Source organism: Rhinopithecus roxellana, chromosome 6 (genome assembly GCF_007565055.1).
Source record: "Rhinopithecus roxellana isolate Shanxi Qingling chromosome 6, ASM756505v1, whole genome shotgun sequence".
NCBI classification, from domain to species: Eukaryota; Metazoa; Chordata; class Mammalia; order Primates; family Cercopithecidae; genus Rhinopithecus; species Rhinopithecus roxellana.
This window is the reverse complement of record NC_044554.1, coordinates 13,470,921-13,498,281: the sequence shown is the minus strand read 5'-3', so window position 1 is coordinate 13,498,281 and position 27,361 is coordinate 13,470,921. Positions and strand designations below refer to the sequence as shown.

Sequence of the window (27,361 nt, the reverse complement as noted above, 5' to 3'; positions counted from 1 at the left end):
TAAAATTTTATGTAGTTTTATTTCAAGAACTTTAAAAGAAAAGCAACTGAAAATTCTTAAAACATTTCAAGGGTAGCCAAATGTTTTTTGTTTTTGTTGTTTTTTTTGAGACAAGGGTCTCACTTTGTCACCCAGGCTGGATTGCAGTGGTGTGATCTTGGCTTACTCCAACTTCTGCCTCCCAGGTTCAAGTGATTCTCCTGCCTCAGCCTCCTGAGTAGCTGGGATTACAGGTGTGCGCCACCATGCCCGACTAATTTTTGTATTTTTAGTAGAGATGGGGTTTCACCATGTTAGTCAGGCTGATCTCAAACCTCAGACCTCAAGTGATCTGCCTCCCCAGCCTCCCAAAGTTTTGGGTTTACAGGCGTGAGCCACCGTGCCAGGCCATCAAGGCTAGCCAAATGTTTGATGACCTTAATATGGCTTATTATGATGTGTTCATGGCCTAATGCTATTCAGTGTTTAAAAAAAAAAAAAAACCTTGGCAAGGTGATTTATTTAGTCCTCTGTTAATTGTATTTTGGAAAAATAAAATTTCAGACCTTTATAGTTAATTTTATGCTTAAATGCTTATTGATAGTGTCATTTAAAAATTATTTTAAATTTTATTTAAAACAAGGCCAGGCACAGTGGCTCACACCTGTAATTTCAGCACTTTGGGAAGCCAAAGCGAGCGGATCACCTGAGGTCAGGAGTTCGAGATCAGCGTGGCTGACATGGTAAAACCCCCATCTCTACTAAAAATACAAAAAGTAGCCAGGTGTGGTGGCACTCGCCTGTAGTCCCAGCTACTCGGGAGACTAACGCAGGAGAATCACTTGAACCAGGGAGGTGGAGGTTGCGGTGAGCCGAGATCGCGCTATTGCACTCCAGCCTGAGGGACAGAACGAGACTCCATCTCAAAAAATAAAAAAACAAGTAGATAGTGTCATTTTTGTTTTTTGAGACAGGGTTTTGCTCTTGTTGCCCAGGCTAGAGTACAGTGGCACGATCTTGGCTCACTGCAACCTCTGCCTCCTAGGTTCAAGCAATTCTCCTGCCTCAGCCTCCTGAGTAGCTGGGATTACAGGCGCCCGCCACCATGCCCAGGTAATTTTTGTATTTTTAGTAGAGATGGGGTTTCACTATGTTGGCCAGACTGGTCTCGAACTCCTGACCTCAGATGATCCATCTGTCTCGGCCTCCCAAAGTGCTGAGATTACAGGCATGCGCCACCATGCCCAGCTGATAGTGTCATTTTTTTTTTTGTTAAGTTCATGATTACCATACACAGAAATTGAAAGAGAAAAATATTTTTCACTATATGTAATCCATGTGATACAAAATTCAAAAGCCACAAAACTGTATGTATTGAAACTATATATAGTGAAAATAAGTCTTAATTCTAATCTTCCCTAAAGCCAATCACTTTGATCAATTTCTTATACATATTACTAAAGCTGTTTATATAAATACTGGTGTGTGTAGGTCAACATGTGGTAACATACTATGCAGACTCTTCTGCTTTTTCTGGTTAATATGTCTTGAGATTGTTCCATTTCAAAACAGTTTAACATTGACTAGTGGGAATGTAACATGGTACAGTTGCTGTGGAAAACAATATGGCAGTTCCTCAAACTGTCTTTTTGTTTTCTCAGGTGAGATCTTGTTCTTTTGCCCAGGCTACAGTGCAGTGGCCCAATCTTGGCTCACTGCAACCTCTGCCTCCTGGGCTCCAGCAATCTTCCCATCTCAGCCTCTTGAGTAGCTGGGACTACAGGTCTGTGGCTACCACACTCAGCTAATCTTTTTTTTCTAGAGATAAGGTCTCACTATAAAATGAGTCTCTGGCCTTAGCCTCCTAAAGTGCTGGCACTACAGCCTTTCAAACTGTTAACACATAGACTTACTATAAGATCCAGCAGTTCCACTCTTCAGTACATACCAAGAGAAATGAAACATATGTCCACATAAAAACTTGTACTGCCGGGCATGGTGGCGCATGCCTGTAATCCCAGCACTTTGGGAGGCTGAGGCAGGCACATCATGAGGTCAGGAGTTTGAGACCAGTCTGACCAACATGGTGAAACACCATCTCTACAAAAATTACAAAAAAAAAAAAATTAGCCAGGTGGGGTGGTACACACTTGTAATCCCAGGTACTCAGGAGGCTGAGGCAGGAGAATTGCTTGAACCCAGGAGGTGGAGGTGGAGGTTGCAGTCAGCCGAGGCATGATCTCAGCTCACTGCAACCTCTGCCTTCCAGGTTCAAGCGATTCAGCCTCCCGAGTAGCTAGGATTACAGGCACATGCCACCATGCCCAGCTAATTTGTATTTTTAGTAGAGATGGGGTGTCACAATGTTGGAATGTTGGCCAGGCTGGTTTCGAACTCCTGACCTCAGGTGATCCACCCACCTTGGCCTCCCAAAGTACTGGGATTACAGGTGTGAGCTACCGTGCCCAGCTGAATTATACACTTTAAATGGGTGAATTGTATGATATATGAATTCTCTTTCAAGCTGTTTAAAAAAAGTATGTTAATGTGTTAACATGTTTTTGCTTTCAGTTCTTTCTACAACTTCAACAGGCTGCACTGGAGGTGTTTGCAGAGAATAATACTCTGAGTAAATTGCAGCTGGGACAGCTAGCCTCTATGGAGAGCTCCGTATTTGATGACATGATTAACCTCTTAGAGCGTTTAAAGCATGATATGTTGACCCGTCAAGTAGACCATGTTTTTAGAGAAGTTAAAGATGCTGCAAAATTGTATAAAAAAGAAAGGTATGTCCTCTAAGTCAGCTCTTAATACCAGTTTGGTAAAAGTTGAAGATGGTGTATGTGGTCAGATTTCCAAGGTGTCTAGATAGAACCCAGTTTGGCCTTATGTACTTTAAACTTCATTGTTGGAAATCTTTCTAAAATATGTTCTTGGACTTTTTTTTTTTTGAGACAGTCCTACTCTGTCACCCAGGCTGGAGTGCAGTTGCATGGTCTCAGCTCATTGCAGCCTCCACCTTAGAGGTCAAGTGATCTTCCCACCTCAGCCTCCCAAGTAGCTGGGACTATAGGCATGGACCACCACACCCGGCTAATTTTTGTAGTTTTAGTAGAGACCTGGTTTCACATTTTGGCATGCTGATCTCCAACTCCTGACCTCAGGCAATCCACTGCCTCGGCCTCCCAATGTACTAGGATTATAGGTGTGAGCCATCACACCTGGCTCTCTGACATTCTTAATCAGAATAAACTGGTTATAAGTTAGCTGTTTGTAAATATATTAATAGGATAGTGTGTGATATGGGGTTGAATAACCTAATCTGTCTCCTATTTTGCAAGTAAAGTCACCTGTGGTGCTCTGCATACTTTTGTTGTGGTTTATCCCACTACCATACACTGTGAACACCTGTGTTACTTTCAGCCTTGATAGCAAGCATTATCTTTTTGTCCTAGTGTAGTCCCTGCCACACAAAGTGCCAAAAATTTGTTATTCGTCCTGATTTTACTAAAAATCAGAGCATAATATTAGCTGATGTCTTAATTAAAATGCTAAAATCAGGTTGGGTGCAGTGGCTTACACCTGTAATCCCAGCACTTTGGGAGGCCGAGGCAGGCAGATCACTTGAGGGCAGGAATTCGAAACTAGCCTGGCCAACATGGTGAAACTGTCTCTACTAAAAATACAAAGATTAGCTGGGCGTGGTGGTGGGCACCTGTAATCCCAGCTACTTGGGAGGCTGAGACACAAGAATTGCTTGAACCCTGTGCTCTAGCCTGGCCAACAGAGCGAGACTCTGTCTCAAAAAACAAAACAAAACAAAAACTATTAAAATGCTAAAATCAGGTTGGGTGCAGTGGCTTACACCTGTAATCCCAGCACTTTGGGAGGCCGAGGCAGGCAGATCACTTGAGGGCAGGAATTCGAAACTAGCCTGGCCAACATGGTGAAACTGTCTCTACTAAAAATACAAAGATTAGCTGGGCGTGGTGGTGGGCACCTGTAATCCCAGCTACTTGGGAGGCTGAGACACAAGAATTGCTTGAACCCTGTGCTCTAGCCTGGCCAACAGAGCGAGACTCTGCCTCAAAAAACAAAACAAAACAAAAACTACATAAAATGCAAAAATTAAGTGACATTTAAATTGTAATTTCTTTGTATTGGTAATTCACATATTAAAATTTGGGGATATTTTGGAAATATCCCCATATTAAAGAGTATTTGAGAGTGAAAATATAAAATACAGGTACATTTATTTTCTGATAGAGCTTTTAATGTTGGACTGTGTATTTTTTCTTATCCAAAATGCCCTAGAACACTTCCTCCAATTTAAAATGATTTAAAAACTTTAAAAGTACAAACTGATGAAAATTTTTTGGTAAAAATGTGTTTTTTCCAGATGGTTGTCCTTGCCATCTCAGTCAGAGCAGGCTGTGATGTCCCTGTCCAGTTCGGCTTGCCCCTTACTGCTGACGTTACGAGACCATTTACTTCAGTTGGAGCAGCAGCTTTGTTTCTCCTTATTTAAAATTTTCTGGCAAATGCTTGTAGAGAAGCTGGATGTATACATCTACCAAGAAGTAAGTAAGAATAGACTGTCTTTGGGCTGTGATAATAAAGACAAGCATTATATGAATTATTATTTGTTTCAGATAATTCTTGCTAATCACTTCAATGAAGGAGGAGCAGCCCAGCTGCAGTTTGATATGACTCGGAATCTTTTCCCTTTGTTTTCTCACTATTGCAAGAGACCAGAAAATTATTTTAAACAGTAAGCTCAACATTTAACAATTAATATTAATGTATCAAATTGTTACAGGAGGCTAACTCCTTTTAACTTTAGGGTTCTGGAGATGTTTGGGTGGGATAAGATCAGTTGAAGTTTTAAAACATTGTCTACTGTATGTTTACAGCACAATGGGGAAACCAAAATGATAGATGTGACCCATGACCTCAAAAAGTTTCAGAACTAGATATAAATTATATGTTGGGTTTTGTTTTCTAGTGTTTGGTTTAATGCTTCTAGTTGCTTGGTTACTGAAGGAATAAATCGAAAATGAAAAAAAGTTGTGCCCTATTCACTAAATATAAGAAATTACAGGGCCGGGTACGGTGGCTCATGCCTGTAATCCCAACACTGGGAGGCCGAGACGGCCGGATCACGAGGTCAGGAGATCGAGACCATCCTGGCTAACATGATGATACCCCATCTCTACTAAAAATACAAAAAAAAAAAAAATTAGCCAGGCATGGTAGTGGGCGCCTGTAGTCCCAGCTACTCTGGAGGCTGAGGCAGGAGAATGGCGTGAACCTGGAAGGCGGAGCTTGTAGTGAGCCGAGATTGCACCACTGCACTCCAGCCTGGGCAACAGAGTAAGACTCTGTCTCAAAAACACAACAACAAAAAAAATTACAAATATGTTTAATACCTAATAGGCCAGGCCTGAAAGAAATTTGTTTCCTTAAACATTTGACATTAATTTTGGTTCTAACTGTAATTATAGTTTGAGAATTTGTTGATATAAAATTTAAATTATAGGCCAGGCATAGTAGCCCACACCTGTAATCCCAGTACTTTGGGAGGCAGAGGTGGGAGAATTGCTTGAGACCAGGTGTTTGAGACCAGCCTGGGCAACATAGCAAGACTCCATCTCTACAAAAAGCATTAAAATGAACAAACAAAAAGCCAGATGTGGTGGTATGGACCTGTAGTCCTAGCTACTTGGGAGACTAAGGCTGTAGTGAGCTATGATCATGCAATGGGACTCCAGCCTAGGTGACAGAGCAAGATGATGTCTCAAAAAAAAAGTAAAACTTAAACTGTGTTTGGGTTTTGTGAGGTTATAAAGCATTCCTTTTAAACTTGTAAAATGAAAGCTTATGTTTACATGTTTCATATGACAGTTTTTAAAATTTAATGTTCTTTCTGCTGCTTTCATTTTATGCCTTATTTTTGTATTTTCCCATATTCTAATCTACCTAAAGTTATAGCCATATTTAATATAGTATTAATATCAAGTATTGTGTTTAGGGAAATAATGGATACATATTGAAATAGGGATCCTATTACCTTAATCTAAAGAAATAGAAACTCTGCACCTGTGTAGTCTTACCATGTTAAAAGAACCAAATAATAAATCCATAAGTATTTTTATAGAGAACATGTGGACCAGCAGTACAGAGAAGCTGCTTAGGATTCTCAAAATTGTTATAATATGGTTGATGCAGATAATGGAGATCTCATTTCCCTCCTTTGTTTTCCCTAAACAGTATAAAAGAAGCCTGTATTGTTTTGAATTTGAACGTCGGTTCTGCACTACTCCTGAAAGATGTACTGCAGTCAACTTCAGGGCAACTTCCTGCCACAGCAGCATTAAATGAAGTTGGAATTTACAAACTGGCTCAACAAGATGTTGAGATTCTACTTAATTTGAGGACAAATTGGCCTAATACTGGAAAATAATGTCTTTCAGAAAAACGTTTTCTTGGTTTTTGTTTTTAAGAGGAAGCCAATTGGATTTCAAGTTATATGATGAAATTCTGAATTAATGAAACTGGAAAACTTTATAGGATTATCTTGGATTTATGGTGTTATTAAAATGCTGACCATATTTCCTTCATCCTCTTGTTCCTAAGGAAACAAAAACAGAAAACGAAACAATGAAAACTCATTCTATTTACAAGTATAAATGCTGAGTATGTCTATTGAAGACAAGAGCAGAGATATTAAATTATAACCAACTTTTCAATTTCCTGTGCTAATTAAGGAAAATTCTGTTGTGGATAATCAAACATAGCCAATAAACTTTTTTAAAACTCACTTTAGAATGCATATTTTGGCCGGGCGCGGTGGCTCAAGCCTGTAATCCCAGCACTTTGGGAGGCCGAGATGGGCGGATCACGAGGTCAGGGGATCGAGACCATCCTGGCTAACACGGTGAAACCCCGTCTCTACTAAAAAATACAAAAAATTAGCCGGGCGAGGTGGCGGTCGCCTGTAGTCCCAGCTACTCGGGAGGCTGAGGCAGGAGAATGGCGTGAACCCGGGAGGCAGAGCTTGCAGTGAGCTGAGATCCGGCCACAGCACTCCAGCCTGGGCGGCAGAGCGAGACTCCGTCTCAAAAAAAAAAAAAAAAAAAAAAAAAAAAAAAAAAAAAAAAAAGCATATTTTAATTGAAGCACCTGTATCTAGTTTGGAAATTCACTATATTTCCTTAAGAAAACTGGCAGGGCACAGTGACTCATTCCTGTAATTCTAGCACTTTGGGAGACTGAGGTAGAAAGATCGCTTGAGGCAGGAGTACGAAACCAGCCTGGCCAACATGTCAAGACCCTGATGCATGCCTGTAGTTCTAGCTACTTGGGAGGCTGAGGTGGGAGGATAGCTTGAGCCCAGGAGGTTAAGACTACAGTGAGCTGTGATTGTGACACTGCACTGCAGCCTGGGCAAGTGAACAAGACCCTGTCTCTAAAAAAAAAAAACAAAAAAAACACATTGTGAGATGGTGAATAAGATAGGATTGTTCTTCTTTCTCACAAATGTCCTTCTATTTTAAATGCTTCCTAGTTTCATTCTGTCTGACAGTGGGCAACCTTTTCTTTCTGGATGAAACATTTCAGGCCATGGCACTCTGATTCAAACATTCCCATGTGGTAGGGAATGTAATTAAACATTTTTATTATTTATGTAACTGATGAGACAAAAATCTCAAGTTTCTTTTTTCTTGTAACTTTTCCTTGACCTTGGGCTATATTCAATAATAGCTTCTTGATTAATAAAATCTCAGAGTAAAACTTCTTAAAAAATTGAGCTAGATTCCCTGGAAACTTTCTACAACTATTAAATTTTATTCCAGTGGTTTTTCTCTGACTTAGCAGTGGGTTAGTACTTTTAATCCTGTAATATCTCAAAATCTAAAATTAGGCCAGGTGCGGTGGCTCACGCCTGTAATCCCAGTACTTTGGGAGGCCAAGGTGGGTGGATCACCTGAGGTCGGGAATTTGAGACCAGCCTGACCAACATGGAGAAACCCTGTCTCTGCTGAAAATAGGAAATTAGCCGGGCGTGGTGGCGCATGCCTGTAATCCCAGCTACTCAGAAGGCTGAGGCAGGAGAATCGCTTGAACCTGGGAGGTGTAGGTTGCCATAAGCTGAGATCACACCACTGCACTCCAGCCTGGGCAAAAGAGTGAAACTGTGTCTCAAAAAAAAAAAAAAAAAAAATTATCAGACTAACATGCGGCCTATGCTACTGATAAACATTGACTTTGTGATAATTTTGAGGAAATATTTTGAGCTAAATTGTATTAGTATGTATTTTATAGAGAGAGTTTCCAGCTAGTGTGTTGAGCTCAAAGTGTCTCTGTTAGTTGTCCCAGCATAGTGGTGATTCTTCACCTCATCCTTTGAGAATTGCTGGGGCTTCCTATTTAGAATGGAGCTGGCTGGGCGCAGCCCATTACATGCCTGTAATCCCAGCACTTTGGGAGGCCGAGGCAGTGGATCACTTGAGGTCAGGAGTTCGAGATCAGCCTGGCCAACATGGTGAAACCCTGACTCTACTAAAAATACAAAAGTTAGCTGGGCCTGGTGATGCACATCTGTAAGCCCAGCTACTGGGAAGCTGAGGCAGGAGAATCGCTTGAACCTGGGAGGTGGAGGTTGCAGTGAGCTGAGATACTGCCACTGCACTCCAGCCTGGGCAACAGAGTGAGACTCCATCTCAGGAAAAAAAAAAAAAAAAAAAAGAATGAAGCTGCCTCCGGAGCTTCCTCTCTAACCCCAGCATTTTCCCCTCCTATTCCCGAACTTAGAGACTTTACTGTCAGCCTTCCCTGTCCTCACTTTCCAGTCAGCTGAAAGTTTCAAGGGAACAAAATATTTCTTTCAAAAGATAGGAACCTATTTTAAAAGGTATTGTGTTTCAAAATCATGCCACCTTATTAAAATATTTGTCACTTAAAAATAAACTTACACTTCCTCCTTGAATTTATCCAAAGTTATTATATGTCCATCATCTTTTAAATCTCCATCTTCAGTGCATAGACCCAGAGTTTTTAGGGCTGTAAAATAATGGGAAGAAATTAAGTGAGAATTTTACAAAGTGAGAAGTATTTTCTGCTAGAAAAAAAATGGAATGACCACAAACTATTACCTCAATTTGTAGAATGTACTGACCTTCTTTATACTGTACAAATGATATGGTGCCTCTGCCTGAGGAGTCCATCATCTCAAACATGGCCACAATGTTAGAGTTATCCATAAAGAAAGGAAATGCTACGCCTGTTACTTTTGCAATTCTCAGTCGTTCCAATAGAGAGATTAAATATTCTCTTGGTTTTTCTGCAAAAGAATAGTTCCATCTCTTTCTGATACAAAATTAAAATATGTCACAAATAGAAGTAGTCATTTAACAATTATTAAACAGCTATAGCAAAGGCACTGTACTAGGCACTGGGGACACAGGCCTTACTTTTCATGAAACAGTCCAACAAGAAGGTAAGACATTGAATACTTAAATAATTACATATACAAATGCCCTTTCTCAGATGATTGAATACAGGGACTGGACCTGGGCATTTTTTAGAAAAACTCCCCAAGTGACTATAAGTTGCAGACAGGGTTGAAAACCAAAAAGATAAAGGAAACAGCATAATGCAGGAAAGAAGTTGGCCACCTAAAGAATTGATAAGATATAAATAGTAGGCTGGGCATGGTGGCTCATGCCTGTAATCTCAGCACTTTGGGAGGCTGAGGAGGGTGGATCACCTGAGGTTGGGAGTTTGAGACCAGCCTCACCAACATGGAGGACTCTCATCTTTACTAAAAATACAAAGTTAACCGGGCATGGTGGCGCATGCCTGTAATCCCAGCTACTCCGGAGACTGAAGCAGGAGAATCACTTGAGCCTGGGAGGCGGAGGTTGCAGTGAGCCAAGATTACACCATTGCACTCCAGCCTGGGCAACAGAGCAAGACTGTGTCCAAAAAAAAATTTTTTTTTTAAATATATGTATATATACACACACACATACACACATACATACATATATATAATAAAAACAGACTGATAAATATGGTCCTGTAATTAGGAAGCATATGTATTCATTTCTAACATAAAATCAATTTGATAAATATTCTGTAGTTTAAGCAATTTTAAAAATGAAAAATCAGATCCGCGGGAGCGGCAGGGTGGCGGGAGGAACCGTTAGGGGAACTGAAGCTGCCGATTAAGCCTGATCAAGATGACAACCTCCCAAAAGCACCGAGACTTCGTGGCAGAGCCCATGGGGGAGAAGCCAGTGGGGAGCCTGGCTGGGATTGGTGAAGTCCTGGGCAAGAAGCTGGAGGAGAGGGGCTTTGACAAGGCCTATGTTGTCCTTGGCCAGTTTCTGGTGCTAAAGAAAGATGAAGACCTCTTCCGGGAACGGCTGAAAGACACGTGCGGCGCCAACGCCAAGCAGTCCCGGGACTGCTTGGGATGCCTTCGAGAGTGGTGCGACGCCTTCTTGTGATCCTCTCTGGGAAGCTCTCAATCCCCAGCCCTCATCCAGAGTTTGCAGCCGAGTAGGGACTCCTCCCCTGCCCTCTACGAAGGAAAAGATGATTGCTGTTGTCGTACTCGCCTCCGACGTACTCCAGGGTCTTCTGGGAGTTTTCTCCCCTAACCATTTCAACTTTTTTGGATTCTCGCTCTTGCATGCCTCCCCCGCCCTTTTTCCCTTGCCAGTTTCCTGGTGACAGTTACCAGCTTTCCTGAATGGAGTCCTGGCCCCGTCCCTCACCCCCGACCCTCACTTTCAGTCCGTTTGATACCATTTGGCTCCTTTTTGGGCAGAACAGTCACTGTCCTTGTAAAGTTTTTTAGATCAATAAAGTCAGTGGCTTTCAAAAAAAAAAAAAAAAAAAATGAAAAATCAAGATCAACTCACTTTTCAGAAATAGTGCAGAACAATCATGATGAAGCCAAAAGTAGTAGTGATAGAGCAGTTTGGATAGTATATACCACTCCTGTTGCTTGATCATTTTATCATTTCAATTTAAGCTTTACTCTTACTTTTTTTTAAGTTAGAGACAGGATCTTGCTATGTTGCCCAGACCAGTCTCGAGCTCCTGGGCTCAAGCAGTCCTCCCACCTCGGCCTCCCAAAACATTGGGATTTATAGGCATGAGCCACGATGCTTGGCCAATTCATGTTTTCTTTAAAAAATTTAAGTTACGGCCGGGCGTGGTGGCTCACACCTGTAATCCCAGCACTTTGGGAGGCTGAGGCGGGAGGATCAGGAGGTCAGGAGATCGAGACCATCCTGGCTAACACGGTGAAAGAAACCCTGTCTCTACTAAAAATACAAAAAATTAGCCTGGCGGGTGCCTGTAGTCCCAGCTACTTGGGAGGCTGAGGCAGGAGAATGGCATGAATCCGGGAGGCAGAGCTTGCAATGAGCTGAGATCGCACCACTGCACTCCAGCGTGGGTGACAGAGCGAGACTCCATCACAAAAAAAAAAATTAAGTTACGTCATTACTGAGAATTTCGTTTATAAAAGTAGAAAAGTAAAATGAACCCATCACCAACTTCAACTGTTAAAATGTGTGGCCAATCTTAATTCACTATAGCCCTATCCACATCAGTTTGTGAGGAACAAAGTTAATCTTGTTTGTGCCCTAATTGAAGAGTACTGACAATTAACAGCATAAACAATAGCCCAAACCATCTCAGTTGGTTCATTTTATGCAATTCTGACTTAAAAGGTTAAGCAAACTTTCCACTCAATCAGTACTAAAACCAATGCACCACATCAGCTGCAGACAAAAAAGGACAGCTTTCAATGGAAAATTTTAAACGTGGGCTCAAGATCCTGAAGCAATTCTTCAAAGAATTGTTAACAGGAGATGAAACATGGTTCTACAGTGTCATCCTAAAGACAAACTCAATCAAAGCAATGGCTACCAAGAGGTGACATGGTCCAGTCAAAGCACAAGTCGACCAGTCAAGAGCAAAGGTCATGGCAACACTTCCTTGGGATGCTCAAGGCATTTTGCTTGTTGATTTTTTGGAGTCCCAAAGAATGATAGCATCTGCTTATTATGAGAATGTTTTGAGAAAGCCAAAGCTTTAGTTTAAAAAAACCCAGGGAAATTTCACAAGAAAGTCCTTCTCTACCACAGCAATGCTCCTGCTCATTCCTCTCATGGAACAGGGCAATTTTACAAGAGTTTCAATGGGAAATCATTAGCATCCACCTTACAGTCCTGATTTAGCTCCTTTTGACTTTTTTGTTTCCTGATCTTAAAAAAACCTTTAAAGGGCACCCCTTTTTCTTTATGATGTAAAAAAGACTGCACTGACGACGTTAAATTTCCAGGGCCCTCAGAGTTCTTTAGGGATGGACTAAATGGCTGGTATCATTGTTTACAAAAGTATCTTGAATTTGATAGAGCTTATGTTGAGAAATAATTTTTAGTCTTTTAATTCCATTTTTCCATGGACTTTTTGAAGTCCCTTTATATGTATTTTTTCATAGTGAGAACACTGATAATCTACTCTTTCAGCAGTTTTCAAATATATATATTAACTGTAGTTACCATGATAATACAGTAGGTCTCTTGAACTTACTCTTCTGTCTGAAATTTTGTGTCCTTTGGCCAACATCTCCCCAATGCCCCCACCCTCTGGCTCTTGAGCATCATTTTCCTCTTTTTATGAGTTTGACTTTTTCAGATTCCACATATAATTAAGATCATGAGGTATTCTTCTGTACCTGATTTACTTAATGTCTTCTATGCTCATCCATGTTGTTGCAAATGACAGGATGTTCGTCTTTTTGTAAGACTGAATAGTATGTCATTGTGTATATATCACATTTTCTTCATCCATTCATCCATGGACACTTAGGCTGATTCTATATAGTGGCTATTGTGAATAGTGCTGCGATGAATACGAGTGCAGGTATTTCTTCAACGTGCTGATTTCATTTCCTGTGGATATATACCCAGTGGTGGGAACGCCAGATAAATTCTATGTTTACGTTTTTGAGAAACCGCCATATTGTTTTCCACAATGGTTGTACTAATTCACAATCCCACCAGTGGTGTACAAGGGTTCCCTTTTCTCCACATCCCTGCCAACACTTGAAATCTTTCATCTTTGGTTAGTGTTTTAGAGATGGGGTCTCATTATGTTGCTCAGGCTGGTCTTGAACTCCTGGACCCAAGTGATCCTCCTGCCTTGGCCTCCTGAGCAGCTGGGACTACAGGCATGTGCCATCATGCTCAGTTATCTTTTGTTTTCTGATAATACCGTTTCTAACAGGTGTGAGATGGTATCTCATTGTGGTTTTATTTTGCATTCCCTTGGTTAGTGATACTGAACATTTTTTCATATACCTGTTGGCCATTTCTATATCTTCTATGGAAAAATGTCTATTTATGTCCTTTGCCCATTAAATTTTTTTTTAAACTATTGAGTTATTACATGTTTTGGATATTGACCCCTTATCAGACACATAGTTTGCAAATATATTCTCCCATTCCATAGGTTGTCTCTTCACTCAGGTTATGTTTTTGAATGTTTTAATTTATAGGTTTCCACTCCATCTTTTTCATCCCTGGGAATCTATGTGTTGAAACCAGAAGTAGACTTTTAAATCTAATATTGTGCCTTGCTGGTACAAATATGCTCTAGCAATAAATAGGCTAGTAAAGGCAGTCACATTTTGTATGAAATCTTCTGTTTCTTCTTTCTGGACCATATATCAAATTCAGAAACTGGAAAAAGACCAACTTTGAATTTCAACTCACTACATTTCATTTTAAGGCTTGAATAAGTAAATAATGCTAATGGAACTTGGTGTACCACTTTGATGAAAATCCAAACCAGGCTTATTGTGTATCCTTTAGGCTGCATGGGATGTTACAATGTTTATGTTTGGAGACTACAATGTATACTCTACCTGCTTTTAAAAATGTTTTGAAAATGATCACAACATAAATATATATAATAAAGACAGAACCTTTTTAAAACATGAAAGGCAGAGCCAAATGTTACTAACCACCTATGTTACATAAATGTCAGCAGACATAAGAAAACAATTCTTCAAGGGATACAACATTCAGGTTCAACTTCTTAATCATAATAGCTAATTGACCTCCTATGTTACATAAAATGTCAACTGATATAAAAAACAGTCCTTCAAGGGATACAACGCTTAGGTCCAACACCTTTTTTTTTTTTTTTTTTTTGAGACGGAGTCTCGCTCTGTCGCCCAGGCTGGAGTGCAGTGGCTTGATCTCAGCTCACTGCAAGTTCCGCCTCCCGAGTTTACGCCATTCTCCTGCCTCAGCCTCCCGAGTAGCTGGGACTACAGGCGCCCGCCACTTCGCCCGGCTAGTTTTTTTTTTTTTTTTGTATTTTTTAGTAGAGACGGGGTTTCACCGTGTTAGCCAGGATGATCTCGATCTCCTGACCTCGTGATCCACCCGTCTCGGCCTCCCAAAGTGCTGGGATTACAGGCTTGAGCCACCACGCCCGGCTGGGTCCAACATCTTAACCATGATAGCTAACTGAGCCCTTACTATATGTCTGGTACTATGAGAAGCATTTTCTATGAATCACTTATTCACTTCTCACAACAGTCACTTGTTCAAGGCCACACAGCCAGTATGAATCCAGGTAATGTGCTTCTAAAGCTTGCAGACTTTACCATACTCTACTACAATGAAAGCATCTTCAATGGTGAAATTTAGTCAGTCATGATGGTCTCTATTGAGTTTTTTCTCAATAGCTTTCAAATTCATTTTACTCTACCAATCCCACAGCAATCTCTCTCATTTGGGTTACTATTGATATAATTGTCTAATTTTATTAAAGCCATCCCTAAAAATTCATATTCCCTCCTTATATAGCATAGAATTGTCACTGGAAAATGGCAGCACGGCCAGCAACCGTGTGTGTGTGTATATATATACACACATACCCATATGTACACACATATATATACAGTATATATATATATACACATATACACAGTATATATAAAAATATATATACTCTATTAGTATGTTTTCATGCTGCTGATAAAGACATACTTGAGGCTGAGTAATTTATACAGGAAAAAGGGCTTAATGGACTTACAGTTCCATATGGCTGGGAAGGCCTCACAGTCATGGTGGAAGGCACGAAGGAACAAGTCATGTCTTACATGAATGGCAGCAGGCAAAGAGAGACCTTGTGCAGGGAAACTCCTGTTTTTTTGTTTGTTTGTTTTTTTGAGACGGAGTCTCACTCTGTCGCCCAGGCTGGAGTGCAGTGGCGCGATCTTGGCTCACTGCAAGCTCCACCTCCCAGGTTCACGCCATTCTCCTGCCTCAGGCTCCTGAGTAGCTGGGACTACAGGCACCCGCCACCATGCCTGGCTAATTTTTTTGTATATTTTTAGTAGAGACTGGGTTTCACTGTGTTAGCCAGGATGGTCTCGATCTCCTGACCTCACAATCTGCCCACCTCGGCCTCCCAAAGTGCTGGGATTACTGGCGTGAGCCACTGCGCCCAGCCGGAAACGCCCGTTTTTAAAACCATCAGATCAGGTCAGGCACAGTGGCTTACGCCTGTAATTTCAGCACTTTGGGAGGCCAAGGAGGGTGGATCACCTGAGGTCAGGAGTTCAAGACGAGCCTGGCCACCATGGTGAAACCCTATCTCTACTAAAAAAAAAAGAAAAAAAAAAAAATAGCCAGGCGTGGTGGTGCGTGCCTGTAATCCCAGCTACTCAGGAGGCTGAGGCAGGAGAATCGCTTGAACCCTGGAGGCAGGGGTTGCAGTGAGCCGAGATCGCGCCATTGCACTTCAGCCTGGGCAACAAAAGTGAAACTTCATCTCAAAAAAAAAAAAAAAAAAAAAAAATGAAAACGTGGCCATCAGATCTCGTGAGACTTATTCACTATCACAAGAACAGCACAGGAGAGACTCGGCCCCATGACTCAATTACCTCCCACCGGGTCCCTCACTCACTGTGTGGGAATTCAAGATGAGATTTGGGCAGGGATACAGCCAAACCGTATCATATATATCTATATATATACACACACACATACACACACACACACACACACACACACACACACACACACACATTGTTTTGAGATGAAGCCTCACTTTGTCATCCAGGCTGGAATGCAGTGGTGCAATCTCGGCTTACTGCAACCTTTGCCTCCCAGGTTCAAGCGATTCTCCTGCCTCAGCCTCCCAAGTAGCTGGGATTACAGGCATCTGCCACCATGCCCAGCTAATTTTTGTAACACCCAGCAATTATATTTCCCAATATACCCTAGCTGAGGCAAGGTTTTCCTATCAGATTATTTCAGGTCAGGTCAGGTCTTGCTGTTAAGTGACTTATGAAACTGTTGGTTTTCAGAGCTTTCAGAATTTTGGAATTGAGAATGGGGGACTGCATACCTGTTTCCTCAATAGTAATTGCCCAATCAAACTGTCTAGTCTTATTTTCTGCAACTCCTCTGTAATTCCAAGGTTTTCAAATTGGGACACATGTCATAATACCAGGGGCTTCACAAAGACACAGGATAAAGCTAGTGTGTCTTTCTAAGCATCAATCATACCTTGGTGAGTAATATAAAGCATTTATATTAATAAATAGGTATATCTACAGAAGACCAGATCTCATTCATTTTAGGACAAAACAAATGACTTCAAAGAAACTTCTTATGCCACATCAGGCTAAAGTCCCAGACACTGAATGGACAAGTCTTCTCTCCTCTGTCATTAGGGGACTCGCAGGAAACTTCAACAGCACTGCATACATACTCTGCATGCCAGCCCACCCCTTCTTTAGCTTCATTACCTTCTTATTCTGGCTCAGTGTTTCCATACCTATGGTTTCCTCTCCCCAACTGTGGTGTTTATAAAGATGTTTTAAGGAATTATTATTATTGAGACAGATTCTTGCTTTGTTGCCCAGGCTGGAGTGCAGTGGCATGATCTCAGCTCACTCCAAGCTCTATCTCCCAGGTTCACACCATTCTTCCACCTCAGCCTCCTGAGTAGCTGGGACTACAGACTGCCTGCCACCACGCCCGGCTCATTTTTTTGTATTTTTAGTAGACACGGGGTTTCCCTGTGTTGGCCAGGATGGTCTCGATCTCCTGACCTTGTGATCTGCCTGCCTCGGCCTCCCAAAGTGCTGGGATTACAGGCGTGAACCACCACACCTGGCCGGAATTCTCATTATTAAAGATGGTACCCAGCCAGGCACAGTGGCTTACACTTGTAATCCAAGCACTTTAGGAGGTCGAGGAGAGAGGATCACTTGAGGTCAGGAGTTCCAGACCAGCCTGGACAACATGGCAAAACCCCCTCTCTACTAAAAATACAAAAATTAGCTGGGCGTGGTGGTGTGCGCCTGTAATCCCAGCTACTCTGGAGGCTGAGGCATGAGAGTTACTTGAACCCCGGAGGCAGAGGTTGCAGTGAGCCAAGATGTGCCACTGTACCCTAGCCTGGGCGACAGGGCAAGGGTCTGTCTTAAGAAAAGAAAAGAAAAAAAAGTGGTATCCATGTCTCAATTTTAAAAAACAGCTACACTATTTATGTGATAGGTATATAATTAATGTATGAGTATTCCCAGACTTCCCTTCCACTAAGGAGAATTTTGTCTTTATCTGCTTAGGTTATTTTCCCCCGATAATGCCTTTTACTGGAAAATTCTGGTTTTGCCAGATGGGTTCAAGGCTTTTTGTGCTGGAGGAAAAAAAGAATCTTCAAGATGCTAAATTGGTTGACATAATAAAGAACTGAGAAAACCACGCAAGATAGGGAGGAGACAGAAGAGGTAGATGGGCTGAGTGTCATGGATTTGGAACCTGACAGGCTCTGCAGCTGCTGTGGAGAATACAGCTGGGAACAAGGAGGAAGGACTTTTGAGCGGTTTTACTGTGGATTATGAGTTAAAATATTTTTGATTCCTTTCAAATTACTCTTGATTGCTGGAATGACTGTGCTTCTTTGAGTGGGATTCTGTGTTGTGACCGAGATGGCCAAATGGAGGCCTCTGTTTGTGTGTATTATAACTGTCTGAGATTCTCAGAGACTATCAGAAAGTTCATGCAGATCAGGTAAGTGGGCTCATGTTGAAACTCAGAAAAATTAATTTTTCATTCAGTTGACCCATTGGCTGCCATGGTGCTTTTGTCTTTTTTTTTTTTTTTTTCTTCTTGAGGCAGAGTCTCGTTCTGTCACCCAGGCTGGAGTGCAGTGGCACAATCTCAGCTCACTGCAATCTCTGCCTCTGGGTTCAAGCGATTCTCCTGCCTCAGCCTCCCGAATAACTGATTATAAGCATGTGCCACCACACCTGGCTAATTTTGTATTTTTAGTAGAGACAGCATTTCACCGTGCCACGACATCTGGATAATTTTGTATTTTTAGTAGAGAGAGTTTTTCACCACATTGGCCAGGCTGGTCTCGAACTCCTGACCTCAAGTGATCTACCCGCCTCGGCCTCCCAAAGTGCTGGGATTATACGTGTAAGCCACCATGCCTACCCTGTCTTTTTAATTTTAAATTGTTTTTGTTGTTCATATCATGTTTAAGATACCCATATTAAGGATAATCGAATGTTCCAGTTGGCCTGGGACAGTCCTAGTTTACCTTGTTGTCCTGGAATAATTATTAATAGTACCTATTTTCACTCAAAATATCCCTGGTTTGGATGATAACTCATACAGTCATCTTACCCATAAAGAACTACTAATGAAGACAGGAAATGTAAGTGTAAGTCAGTGAGGAGCATCAAAATAACAATTTGGTAAATTCTCAAGAGAATCTGCAGATTCATAAATTGCATTCTTCTGATAAAAATTATACAACACATCAAGATGTAAAGAAAATTAGAGAATCAAGCCAAGATGTCCAATATCCAATAATTCCAGAACGATATAGGTAAGGAAAATAAGAAAAATACTTCCTAGAGCTGAAAGAAAAATGTCTCCAAATTTAATAAGACCATAAAGTACCGAGAGCATAATACATTAACAGCAACAACTGTTATTATTATTATTATTATAGCATAATACATTAACAACAACAACAGCATTCCAAGGCATATAAATATTTAGGACACCAGAGATAAGATAAAAAGACACTCCTAAAAAGTTTCCAGAAAGAATAAACTTGCCTCATACCCAGATCAAGAATCTGATGACATATGACATCAGAATTCTTCAGAGCAACGTGAGAAATTACAAGACAATGGAACAATGCCTCAAAAATTCCGAGGGCAGTATGTTCCAACTTAAAATTGTATCTACTCTTATTTTATGAGACGGAGTCTCGCTCTGTTGCCCAGGCTGGAGTGTAACAGTGAAATCTCAGCTCACTGTAACCTCCACTTCCCAGATGCAAGTGATTCTCCTGCCACAGTCTCCTGAGTAGCTAGGACTACAGGTATATGCCACTATGCCTGGCTAATTTTTGTATTTTTAGTAGAGATGGGGTTTTACCATGTTGGCCAGGCTGGTCTCAAACTCCTGACCTCAAGTGATCTGCCTGCCTTGGTCTCTCAAAGTGTTGGGAGGCATGAGCCTCCATGCGCAGCCTCCACTCTATTAAAGTTTTGAATGTAGGAATTCATATTTTTATATATGTGTGTTCCCAAAATCTTTACCCCTCAAAGCACGCTCTCTCAGGAAGCCACTAAAGGATATGCTCCACCAGAAGAAAGGGGTAAAGCAAGAATGAGGGATTGCTGGCCATGCCATAAAACAAGCTCTGAACACTAGAGAGGTGAGGAGTCGTCTTAGGATCAGAGTGAGGCGAAGCCGTGAATAACCACTGTGTAGCAATCAGTCCAGACTGGAGCAGGAAGACACAGAGCTGGGGTTACGGGTATCGGGTGGTGGGGGTGGGGGGTGGGGGTAATTTACCCAGTGAATGCAAATGTAATGAGAGGAGAGCTGTACTGTGGCAGACAAGGGTATGGATGAATTAGTGATGATCACACAAATTTAAGCCAAAAATTTAAATAAATTATTATCCAGGGAAAAGAAGGGAAATATAATCAGTGTAGTATAAGGATTGTAGATACTTGCCTAATAATATTAAAAATTCTGAATACTGAGGATATCAAAATTGTGATCTAAATTTATCTGGAAGATGGGTGTGAGTGGGAACAGGTGTATGAGGTGTGTGTTTAAGATAGCTGCATTTTCATCTTCCACAGCATAAAGCTAGTATCTAACCTAGAGGGAAAAACATTCAGCAGCAGCAATATAGGTCTGTTATTTAGAAATCTGAAGATAAATAGCAAAGAATATTGCTAGAAGACTTGAAATTATTTTGTGCAGAAGCTGGGGATGGTGACAGGAATGCTGTTGTTATTGTAAGCTTTGGAGTACTTTTCAATTTTTAAACCCCATACATCCACTTCAATAAAAATGAAATTTAAAAATAAATGTTGACAAACATTTTTATGTAATGAATGTAACAGATCCCTTTGTTACGATGAAGAACATTAACATTTGTCTTTAAGAATTTTTTTTTTTGAGATGGTGTCTTACTCTGTCACCCGGCCTGAGTAGCAATCTCGGCTCAATGCAACCTCCACCTTCCAGGTTCATGTGATCCTCCCACATCAGTTGCTTGAGTAACTGGGATTATAGGCACACACCATGTGCAGCTAATTTTGTATTTTTGGTAGAGATGGGGTTTCCCCATGTTGCCCAGGCTGGTCTATGAACTCCTGAAGTCAAGTGATCTGCCCATCACAGCCTCCCAGAGTGTTGGGATTACAGGTGTGAGTCACCATGCATTGGCCCATCATTTGTCTTAATATATAATATTAGGCTGGAGTGCAGTGGCACAATCACGGCTCACTGCAGCCTCGAACTCCCAGGCTCAAGCGAGACTCCCACCTCAGCCTCTTGAGTAGCTGGCACCACAGGCATGCACCATCATGTCCGGGATAACTTTTTTACTTTTAGTAGAGGAGCGGTCCCAGCTGTGTTGCCCAGGCTGGTTTAAGAACTCCTGGGCTCAAGTGTTGGGATTACAGGCGTGAGCCACCGCCCCCAAGTAGCTTCATGAGTAGCTGGGATTACAGGCATGCACTACCACACCCAGCTAATTTTGTGTATTTTTAGTAGAGAGGAGGTTTCACCATGTTAGCCAGGCTGGTCTCAAACACCCGACCTCAAGTGATTCGCCCACTTTGGCCTCCCAAAGTGCTGGGATTATAGGCCTGAGCCACTGCACCTGGCCTATTTTTCTATTTTTTATTTATTTTTTTGAGATGGAATCTTGCTCTGTCACCCAGGCTGGAGTGCAATGGTGCCATCTCGTGCCCGGCCTTTTTTTTTTTTGGTTGTTTTAATACTTTACAACAACTAGCAAGAACTTTATCATCCTATACATGATATTGGTTGGGTGTTTTTTGGCACAGTTGGAATGTTTGGTATTTCCATTTCCTTAAGAAGCAAATGGACAATTTTGGCATTTTGGACGCTCCATATGGAGGTCGGCAAATTACAATTCTGCACCCTGGGGAGGACATAAAACTATTTTCACCTTAATATAACTTTTAAATGATACACCACTCCTAAATTACAAAAGGATTCCAATTTTGTAGGGGGTTCAGATGTGTAAAAAAATGTTAGGAGAAGCGATCTCCTCTAGAACATCTATCCTACCCTATCAATTGTTTTGTTGCCAGATTCAAAACTTTGGCCGCGCACTGTGGCTCACGCCTATAATCCCAGCACTTTGAGAGGCCGAGGCGTGATCACTTGAGGTCAGGAGTTCGAGACCAGCCTGGCCAACATGATGAAACGCTGTCACTACTAAAAATACAAAAATTAGCCCGGTGTGGTGGCGGGCGCCTGTAATCTCAGCCATTCAGGAGGCTGAGGCAGGAGAATCGCTTGAACCCGGGAGGTGGAGGTTTCAGTGAAACAAGCTCAGGCCATTGTACTCCAGCCTGAGGGACTGTTTTATTGAAGGCCACAGAGTTTATCAACAGCAGAAGGGCTCACGTGGCTGGGAGGCAGTGGAAAGCGAGTGTGTGAGAGGGGGTTTCGTGAGGGAAGCAAGCCCCGCGTGGAGGGATGGCTGTACAACGGGTCATGGGGGCCCTTACCCGGCCGAAAGAATAGGAGGGCACTGGTGAGGTAGCTCACCAGCTCCTTGATCCGATGCCTTTCCAAATACTCCGCGGCTTGGAGCTCCCTGTTGCTGGTCTCCATCGGTTCGTGTCCTGCTGTTGCTAGGCGACCGCCTGGCGTCCCAGCCGTGCGACTCCGCCTCCCTCTCCCTGGCGCGGTCACGTGACGCCCCTGACCCCTGTGGCTGCGACCTGGACCTGGAATTTCTAGTGCTCAACATTCAGGGCAAGCCTGGGGAATGTAGCAGGGCAGAGAGGGCAGGTGAGGTGTGGACCAACGTCACTGTCCGTGATCCAGGCTGAGGGCTGGGCCCAAGTGCCTTTTTCCATTTCTCTCTCTGGCACCTAGCTCGGTACTTGTTGATCCAATGATTAACAAGGCTTGAAGTGCTGGCATCACAACTCAGCATGAACTAATAACAGAAGGAACTTGTGCAATTTTGAGGGTGCCCAGTGGAGAGTTCTAAGTGGCATCTTCGGTGTGAGCGGGCTGCAGGCATGGCGCTGGCCACCAGGCAGGAAGGTCTTGGCCTGTTGGCTCGACTGGGTTGTGGGCCACAAAGCAGCCTGGATCCTGAGCTTCAACCCCTGTTTGCTGGAGCTGGTCTTAGGAGAGGGAGACCACCTGACAGATTTATTTATTTATTTATTTATTTTTATTATTTTTGTTTTGTTTTGTTTTTTTGAGACAGAGTCTTGCTCAGTTGCCCAGGCTGGAGTGCAGTGGCCAGATCTCAGCTCACTGCAAGCTCCGCCTCCTGGGTTGACGCCATTCTCCTGCCTCAGCCTCCCGAGTAGCTGGGACTATAGGCGCCCGCCACCTCACCCGGCTAGGTTTTTTATATTTTTTTAGTAGAGACGGGGTTTCACCGTGTTAGCCAGGATGGTCTCGATCTCCTGACCTCATGATTCGCCCGTCTCGGCCTCCCAAAGTGCTGGGATTACAGGCTTGAGCCACCGAGCCCGGCCCTATTTATTTATTTAGAGATGGATTTTCGCTCTTGTTGCCCAGGCTGGAGTACAATGGTGCGATCTCGGCTCACTGCAACCTCCACCTCCCAGGTTCAAGAGATTCTCCTGCCTCAGCCTCCCAAGTAACTGGGATTACAGGCATGCATCACTACACCCTGCTAATTTTTTTGTAATTTTTAGTAGAGATGGGGTTTCACTACCTCGGGCAGGCTGGTCTGGAATTCCTATCCTCAGGTGATCCACCCACCTCGGCCTCCCAAAGTGCTGGGATTACAGGCGTGAGCCACCGTGCCTGGCCCTGACAATTGTTTTGAGGGAGGGTCACTGAGTAAGGTGGGATGCAAGTAGCTAGGAGGGCCTCTACTCAGTCATGGGAAGACCTGAGAAACTAAAACTCTGGGCTGGGCCATCTGTCCTTGAGGGCCTGTGCCCATGTCCTTCACCCAAGAGTTAGCCCAGAAGCAGCACTTCAAGAAGGGGAATGACAAATGGTCAGTGAACATGTGAAAATATTCTAAGCTTCTTTGGCAATCCAGTAAACAAAACCACAAGAAAATACCATTTCACATCTACCAGACTGATAAAGGTTATGAAGCTGAACAATAAGTGCTGGCAAAGACGTCCACAATTAATGAGACAGTCAGTGATCTTGGGAGCATAAATTGGAACATCCACTTTGGAAAACGGTTTAGAATTATCTTGGTAATTTAAACATGTTTCTATACTCTGACCCAGAAATTCCACTCCAAGAGCAGCTCTTGTCAATGTACACCAGGAGACATGTACAAGAATGTTTATAGTGGCACCATTCATAATAGAAATCACTGACAACAGACCAAATACCAAGAGTAAAATGGATTTTAAAAACTATGGTATAAAGCCAGGTGTGGTGGTTCACACCTGTAATCCCAGCACTTTGGGAGGCTGAGGCGGGTGGATCACAAGGTCAGTAGATCAAGACCATCCTGGCTAACAAGGTGAAACCCCGAGTCTACTAAAAAAAAAAAAAAAAATCAGCCGGTGTGGTGGCACACGCCTGTAGTCCCAGCTACTCGGGAGGGCGAGACAGGACAATCGCTTGAACCCGGGAGGCGGAGGTTGCAGTGAGCCGAGATTGCGCCACTGCACTCCAGCCTGACCACAGAGCGAGACTCGATCTCAAAAAAACCAAAAAAATTATGGTATATTACACATGAATACTATGAACCATTTCAACAGTCAGTTGTAGCTACTTGCAACAATGTAGGCGAATTTCAAAAACATTGCTTCAAGAGAATATATACTATATGAATCAATTTAAAGTTTAAGAACATACCAAACTGAATATATTATTTACAGATTCAAACATATTTAAGAAATCTATCAAGAAACACAAGAGAATGGTAAACACAAAATTCAGCACAATGTTTGCCTTGGAGGTGGGAGAAAAGGGAATGGGTTTAGGGAGGAATATCCTGAGGACTGCAGGATTTGTTCTAATATGATTTTTCTTTAATTGAGGGGTGGGTTCACAGGTGTTCATCCGATTATGATTCTTTATACCCTATATATGTATTTTACAAAATTTTTTTATCTGTTCAGCATTTAGTAAAAATAATTTTTCAGCAGTTGAAAGCTATTATCCTTAGCAAACTAACACAGGAACAGAAAACCAAATACCACATGTTCTCACATGAGAGTTAAATGATAAGAACACATTGACATAAAGAAGGAAACAACAGACACTGGGGTCTACTTGTGGGGGAGGGTGGGAGGAGGGAGAGGAGCAGGAAAAATAACTACAGGGTACTGGGCTTAATACCTGCGTGATGAAATAATATGTACAACAAATCCCCTTGATATCTGCTTACCTACAAAACAGACCTTCACATGTACCCCCAAACCTAAAATTAAAGTTAAAAAAAAAATAGAGTGGAAAGAGGAGATAGAAAATGAATGCTAGGAGACTGAACCAAGTCTGAAACAGAAAGTAGCCATGTGAACATGCAAACAGAAAGTGGGTACCCTATCTCCAGAGGGCAGGCCCACCTTGAGAATGCTGAGCTATCTGGCAGGCCAGAAAAGCCCTGATCATCTGGGAGAACTAGAGGAGATTTTAGGGCTGTTTGGGTCCTTGGCGCAACTTTGAACAGAGAGAAGGGATAATGCTCTTGTCCCCAAAGTCTAGAGGTGCTCCGAGGAGGGAGAGACTTACTCTCTGCAAATACTTGAAAGCTGTGTGCCCAGGGCAAGTGAGGTGGCTTATCCTGTAATCCCAGCACTTTGGGAGGCCAAGGCAGGAAGATTGCTTGAGCCTGAGTTTGAGACTAGCCTGTAATGCAGGATTTTCTTCTCGGTCACTTTGCAAGCCAGAGACCTCTAGCCTGTGATTCCCTACCCAGGCCTCACTCTCCTGCAGCAAGAGACGGCCTGCCCCCTCAGCCCACCCAGGCTGAGTCTGGCCTGTGCTCCACTCCTGGAGGTCTTATCCTGAACCCAAGAAGAATGAGGATGTGCTGAGAATAGAAGAGCAAGGCGGGGAGTTTTATTGAGTGACGGAACAGCTCTCAGTGGAGAGGGGATCCGGGGGCTGTGGGGGACAGGTTGGTCCCCCAGCCCAACAGTCAGGTAGTTTCTCCCTGTGCTGCTGGGTCTGGGGCCTTTTATAGACTCAGAATGGGGAGTATGTACTAGTTGGTGTGTGAATATGCAAAAAAGGCTAAAGACACTATTCAAAGGTGGGCACAACAATGTAAAAAATCAATCAGGAAAGGGTAGGTATATGGTAGGTGAAGGGTGAGGATCAATCAGAGGAAAACAGGCCAAATGGGAAGACAAGTCTTGGTCTTGGGACCAACTTGGTTGGGACCAAGTTGGGAAGACAACTCAGTCTGGTCTGAGGATTTAACTTGTAGCTTGGCTTTCAGGCTTTAAACTGTCTTTGGCTTGGAGGTGGGGTTTCACAACTGACTTACCCCTATGTGCCCAGGCATTTGGCTGCCTCCTGTTGCTATCACCTAGTCAACATGCAAAATCACATCTCTACTAAAAATACAAACATTAGCCAGCTGTGGTGGCACACACCTGTAGTCCCAGCTACTCGGGAAGCTGAGTCATGAGACTCATTTGAACCTGGGAGGTGGAGGTTGCAGTGAGCTGAGATTGTGCCACTGTACTCCAGCCTGGGCAACAAAGCAAGCCTCTGTCTCAGAAACAAAACAAGCAAAAAACTATGTGCCCAAATCTGTGCCACTGGCTTGGGTTTGTAAGAAGGGTCTTTCAGAAGGATGTTGGAGGCTGTTCTACAAACTTTTTAATAGCAGAATACTTAAAAAAAAAAAAAATCTCATGTGGGATCTCTTCCCATTACCCCTGTCCCCAAATACATATAGAACAGATAAAAGAACACTATACTGGAATTCACATAGAATAAGATCACATTTTCATGTTTTTTTCTTTTTGAGACCGAGTCTGTCACCCAGGCTGGAATGCAATGGTGCCATCTCGGCTTACTGGAAACTCCCCCTCCCATGTTCAAGTGATTTTCCCACCTCAGCCTCCCAAGTGTCTGGGATTACAGGCACCTGCCATCATGCCCAGCTGATTTTTGTATTTTTGTATCTTTCTTACAGAAGCATGGCTGGCTGCCTGTGTGATCATAGTGACAGAGTTAACTGGAGCCTGGGGAGCTCCGACGCAGGGACAGAACTAAGCTGACAAAGTTGATGCATTGCTCTGGTGCCTGTGGATCCGAGGGCCCCCTCTGAAGCCTGGTTCCCGATGGGTTCCGGGGAGTTTGAAAACTACTGATGTGGACATTATTCTTCAGTGTTTGTTTGTTTGATCCACTCCTCTGGGGACTTGCTTTACTTTCAGTGGTAGAAGGGAGAGTAAAGCATAAACAGGAAGACCCAAATTATGCGCCCCTCCTTCAAATTCTGGCTCTCTAAGCGCTTGATCCTGCAGGGTTGATCAAAGCTGTATGATCACTCAGGAAAGTGGCTCTGGCTCTGCTTAGCGGCCAGTACAGCAGAGGCCCGGCGATGACAACAGGAATGATAAATGGAGGGGGAGCCTGCAGCAGTGACAGTGACTATGAGAAGCAGGAGACCACAGGCCTAGGGAGGAGGACGCGAGTCACAGCAGACAGAGGGGGCTGCTTTACAGTCTGCTGTCATGATATCCTTCGACTTGCCCAAGGCCAGAGTGGCCTAAACAAAACAAAGTGGAAAAAATGTAAGGAACATTCCTTAATAAGGGAGAGAA

The 27,361-nt window shown here is 42.8% G+C and overlaps 2 protein-coding genes and 1 pseudogene across 11 annotated transcripts in view; 2 read left to right on the top strand and 1 right to left on the bottom strand.

The window, feature by feature from the left end:
* The window catches only part of RINT1 (RAD50 interactor 1), a 37,866-nt gene extending 31,063 nt beyond the window's left edge, over positions 1-6,803 (top strand). For all 6 annotated transcript variants that reach the window (XM_030932643.1, XM_030932647.1, XM_010380607.2 and 3 more), the window contains 4 exons: positions 2,551-2,765; positions 4,379-4,559; positions 4,632-4,750; positions 6,250-6,803. In XM_030932643.1, the coding sequence (XP_030788503.1) occupies positions 2,551-2,765; positions 4,379-4,559; positions 4,632-4,750; positions 6,250-6,442 (708 nt within the window). In that variant the 3' untranslated portion in view covers positions 6,443-6,803. The remainder of the gene's footprint in view (positions 1-2,550; positions 2,766-4,378; positions 4,560-4,631; positions 4,751-6,249) is intronic.
* On the bottom strand, positions 4,218-22,299 carry EFCAB10 (EF-hand calcium binding domain 10). 4 transcript variants are annotated; one of them, XM_010380596.2, is made up of 5 exons: positions 22,121-22,257; positions 9,158-9,322; positions 8,955-9,042; positions 6,587-6,610; positions 4,243-4,549 (listed from the first exon to the last, which is right to left on the bottom strand). In XM_010380596.2, coding segments are annotated over exons 1-5 (384 nt in total). In that variant the 5' UTR covers positions 22,227-22,257; the 3' UTR covers positions 4,243-4,548. The 4 variants fall into 4 exon arrangements, with proteins under 4 accessions (XP_030788508.1, XP_010378898.1, XP_010378893.1 ...); XM_030932648.1 differs by lacking the exon at positions 6,587-6,610 and having other exon boundaries at positions 4,218-4,549; positions 22,121-22,299; XM_010380591.2 differs by lacking the exon at positions 4,243-4,549 and having other exon boundaries at positions 5,460-6,610; positions 22,121-22,226.
* LOC104675915 lies at positions 10,137-10,888 on the top strand (annotated as a pseudogene). The gene has a single exon (XR_749853.2). The product of XR_749853.2 is annotated as a barrier-to-autointegration factor pseudogene (transcript).
* Positions 22,300-27,361: the final 5,062 nt, after the last annotated feature.

Excerpts from the sequence above, each read along its gene's own strand:
- EFCAB10 (XM_030932648.1), bottom strand. The coding sequence starts at position 22,226 with ATGGAGACCAGCAACAGGGAGCTCCAAGCCGCGGAGTATTTGGAAAGG. Across the intron at positions 9,043-9,157 it reads ATTTGTACAGTATAAAGAAG|CCCTAAAAACTCTGGGTCTA; the intron begins GTCAGTACATTC and ends ATTATTTTACAG. Across the intron at positions 4,550-8,954 it reads GATAAATTCAAGGAGGAAGT|ATGTATACATCCAGCTTCTC; the intron begins GTAAGTTTATTT and ends ACTTCTTGGTAG.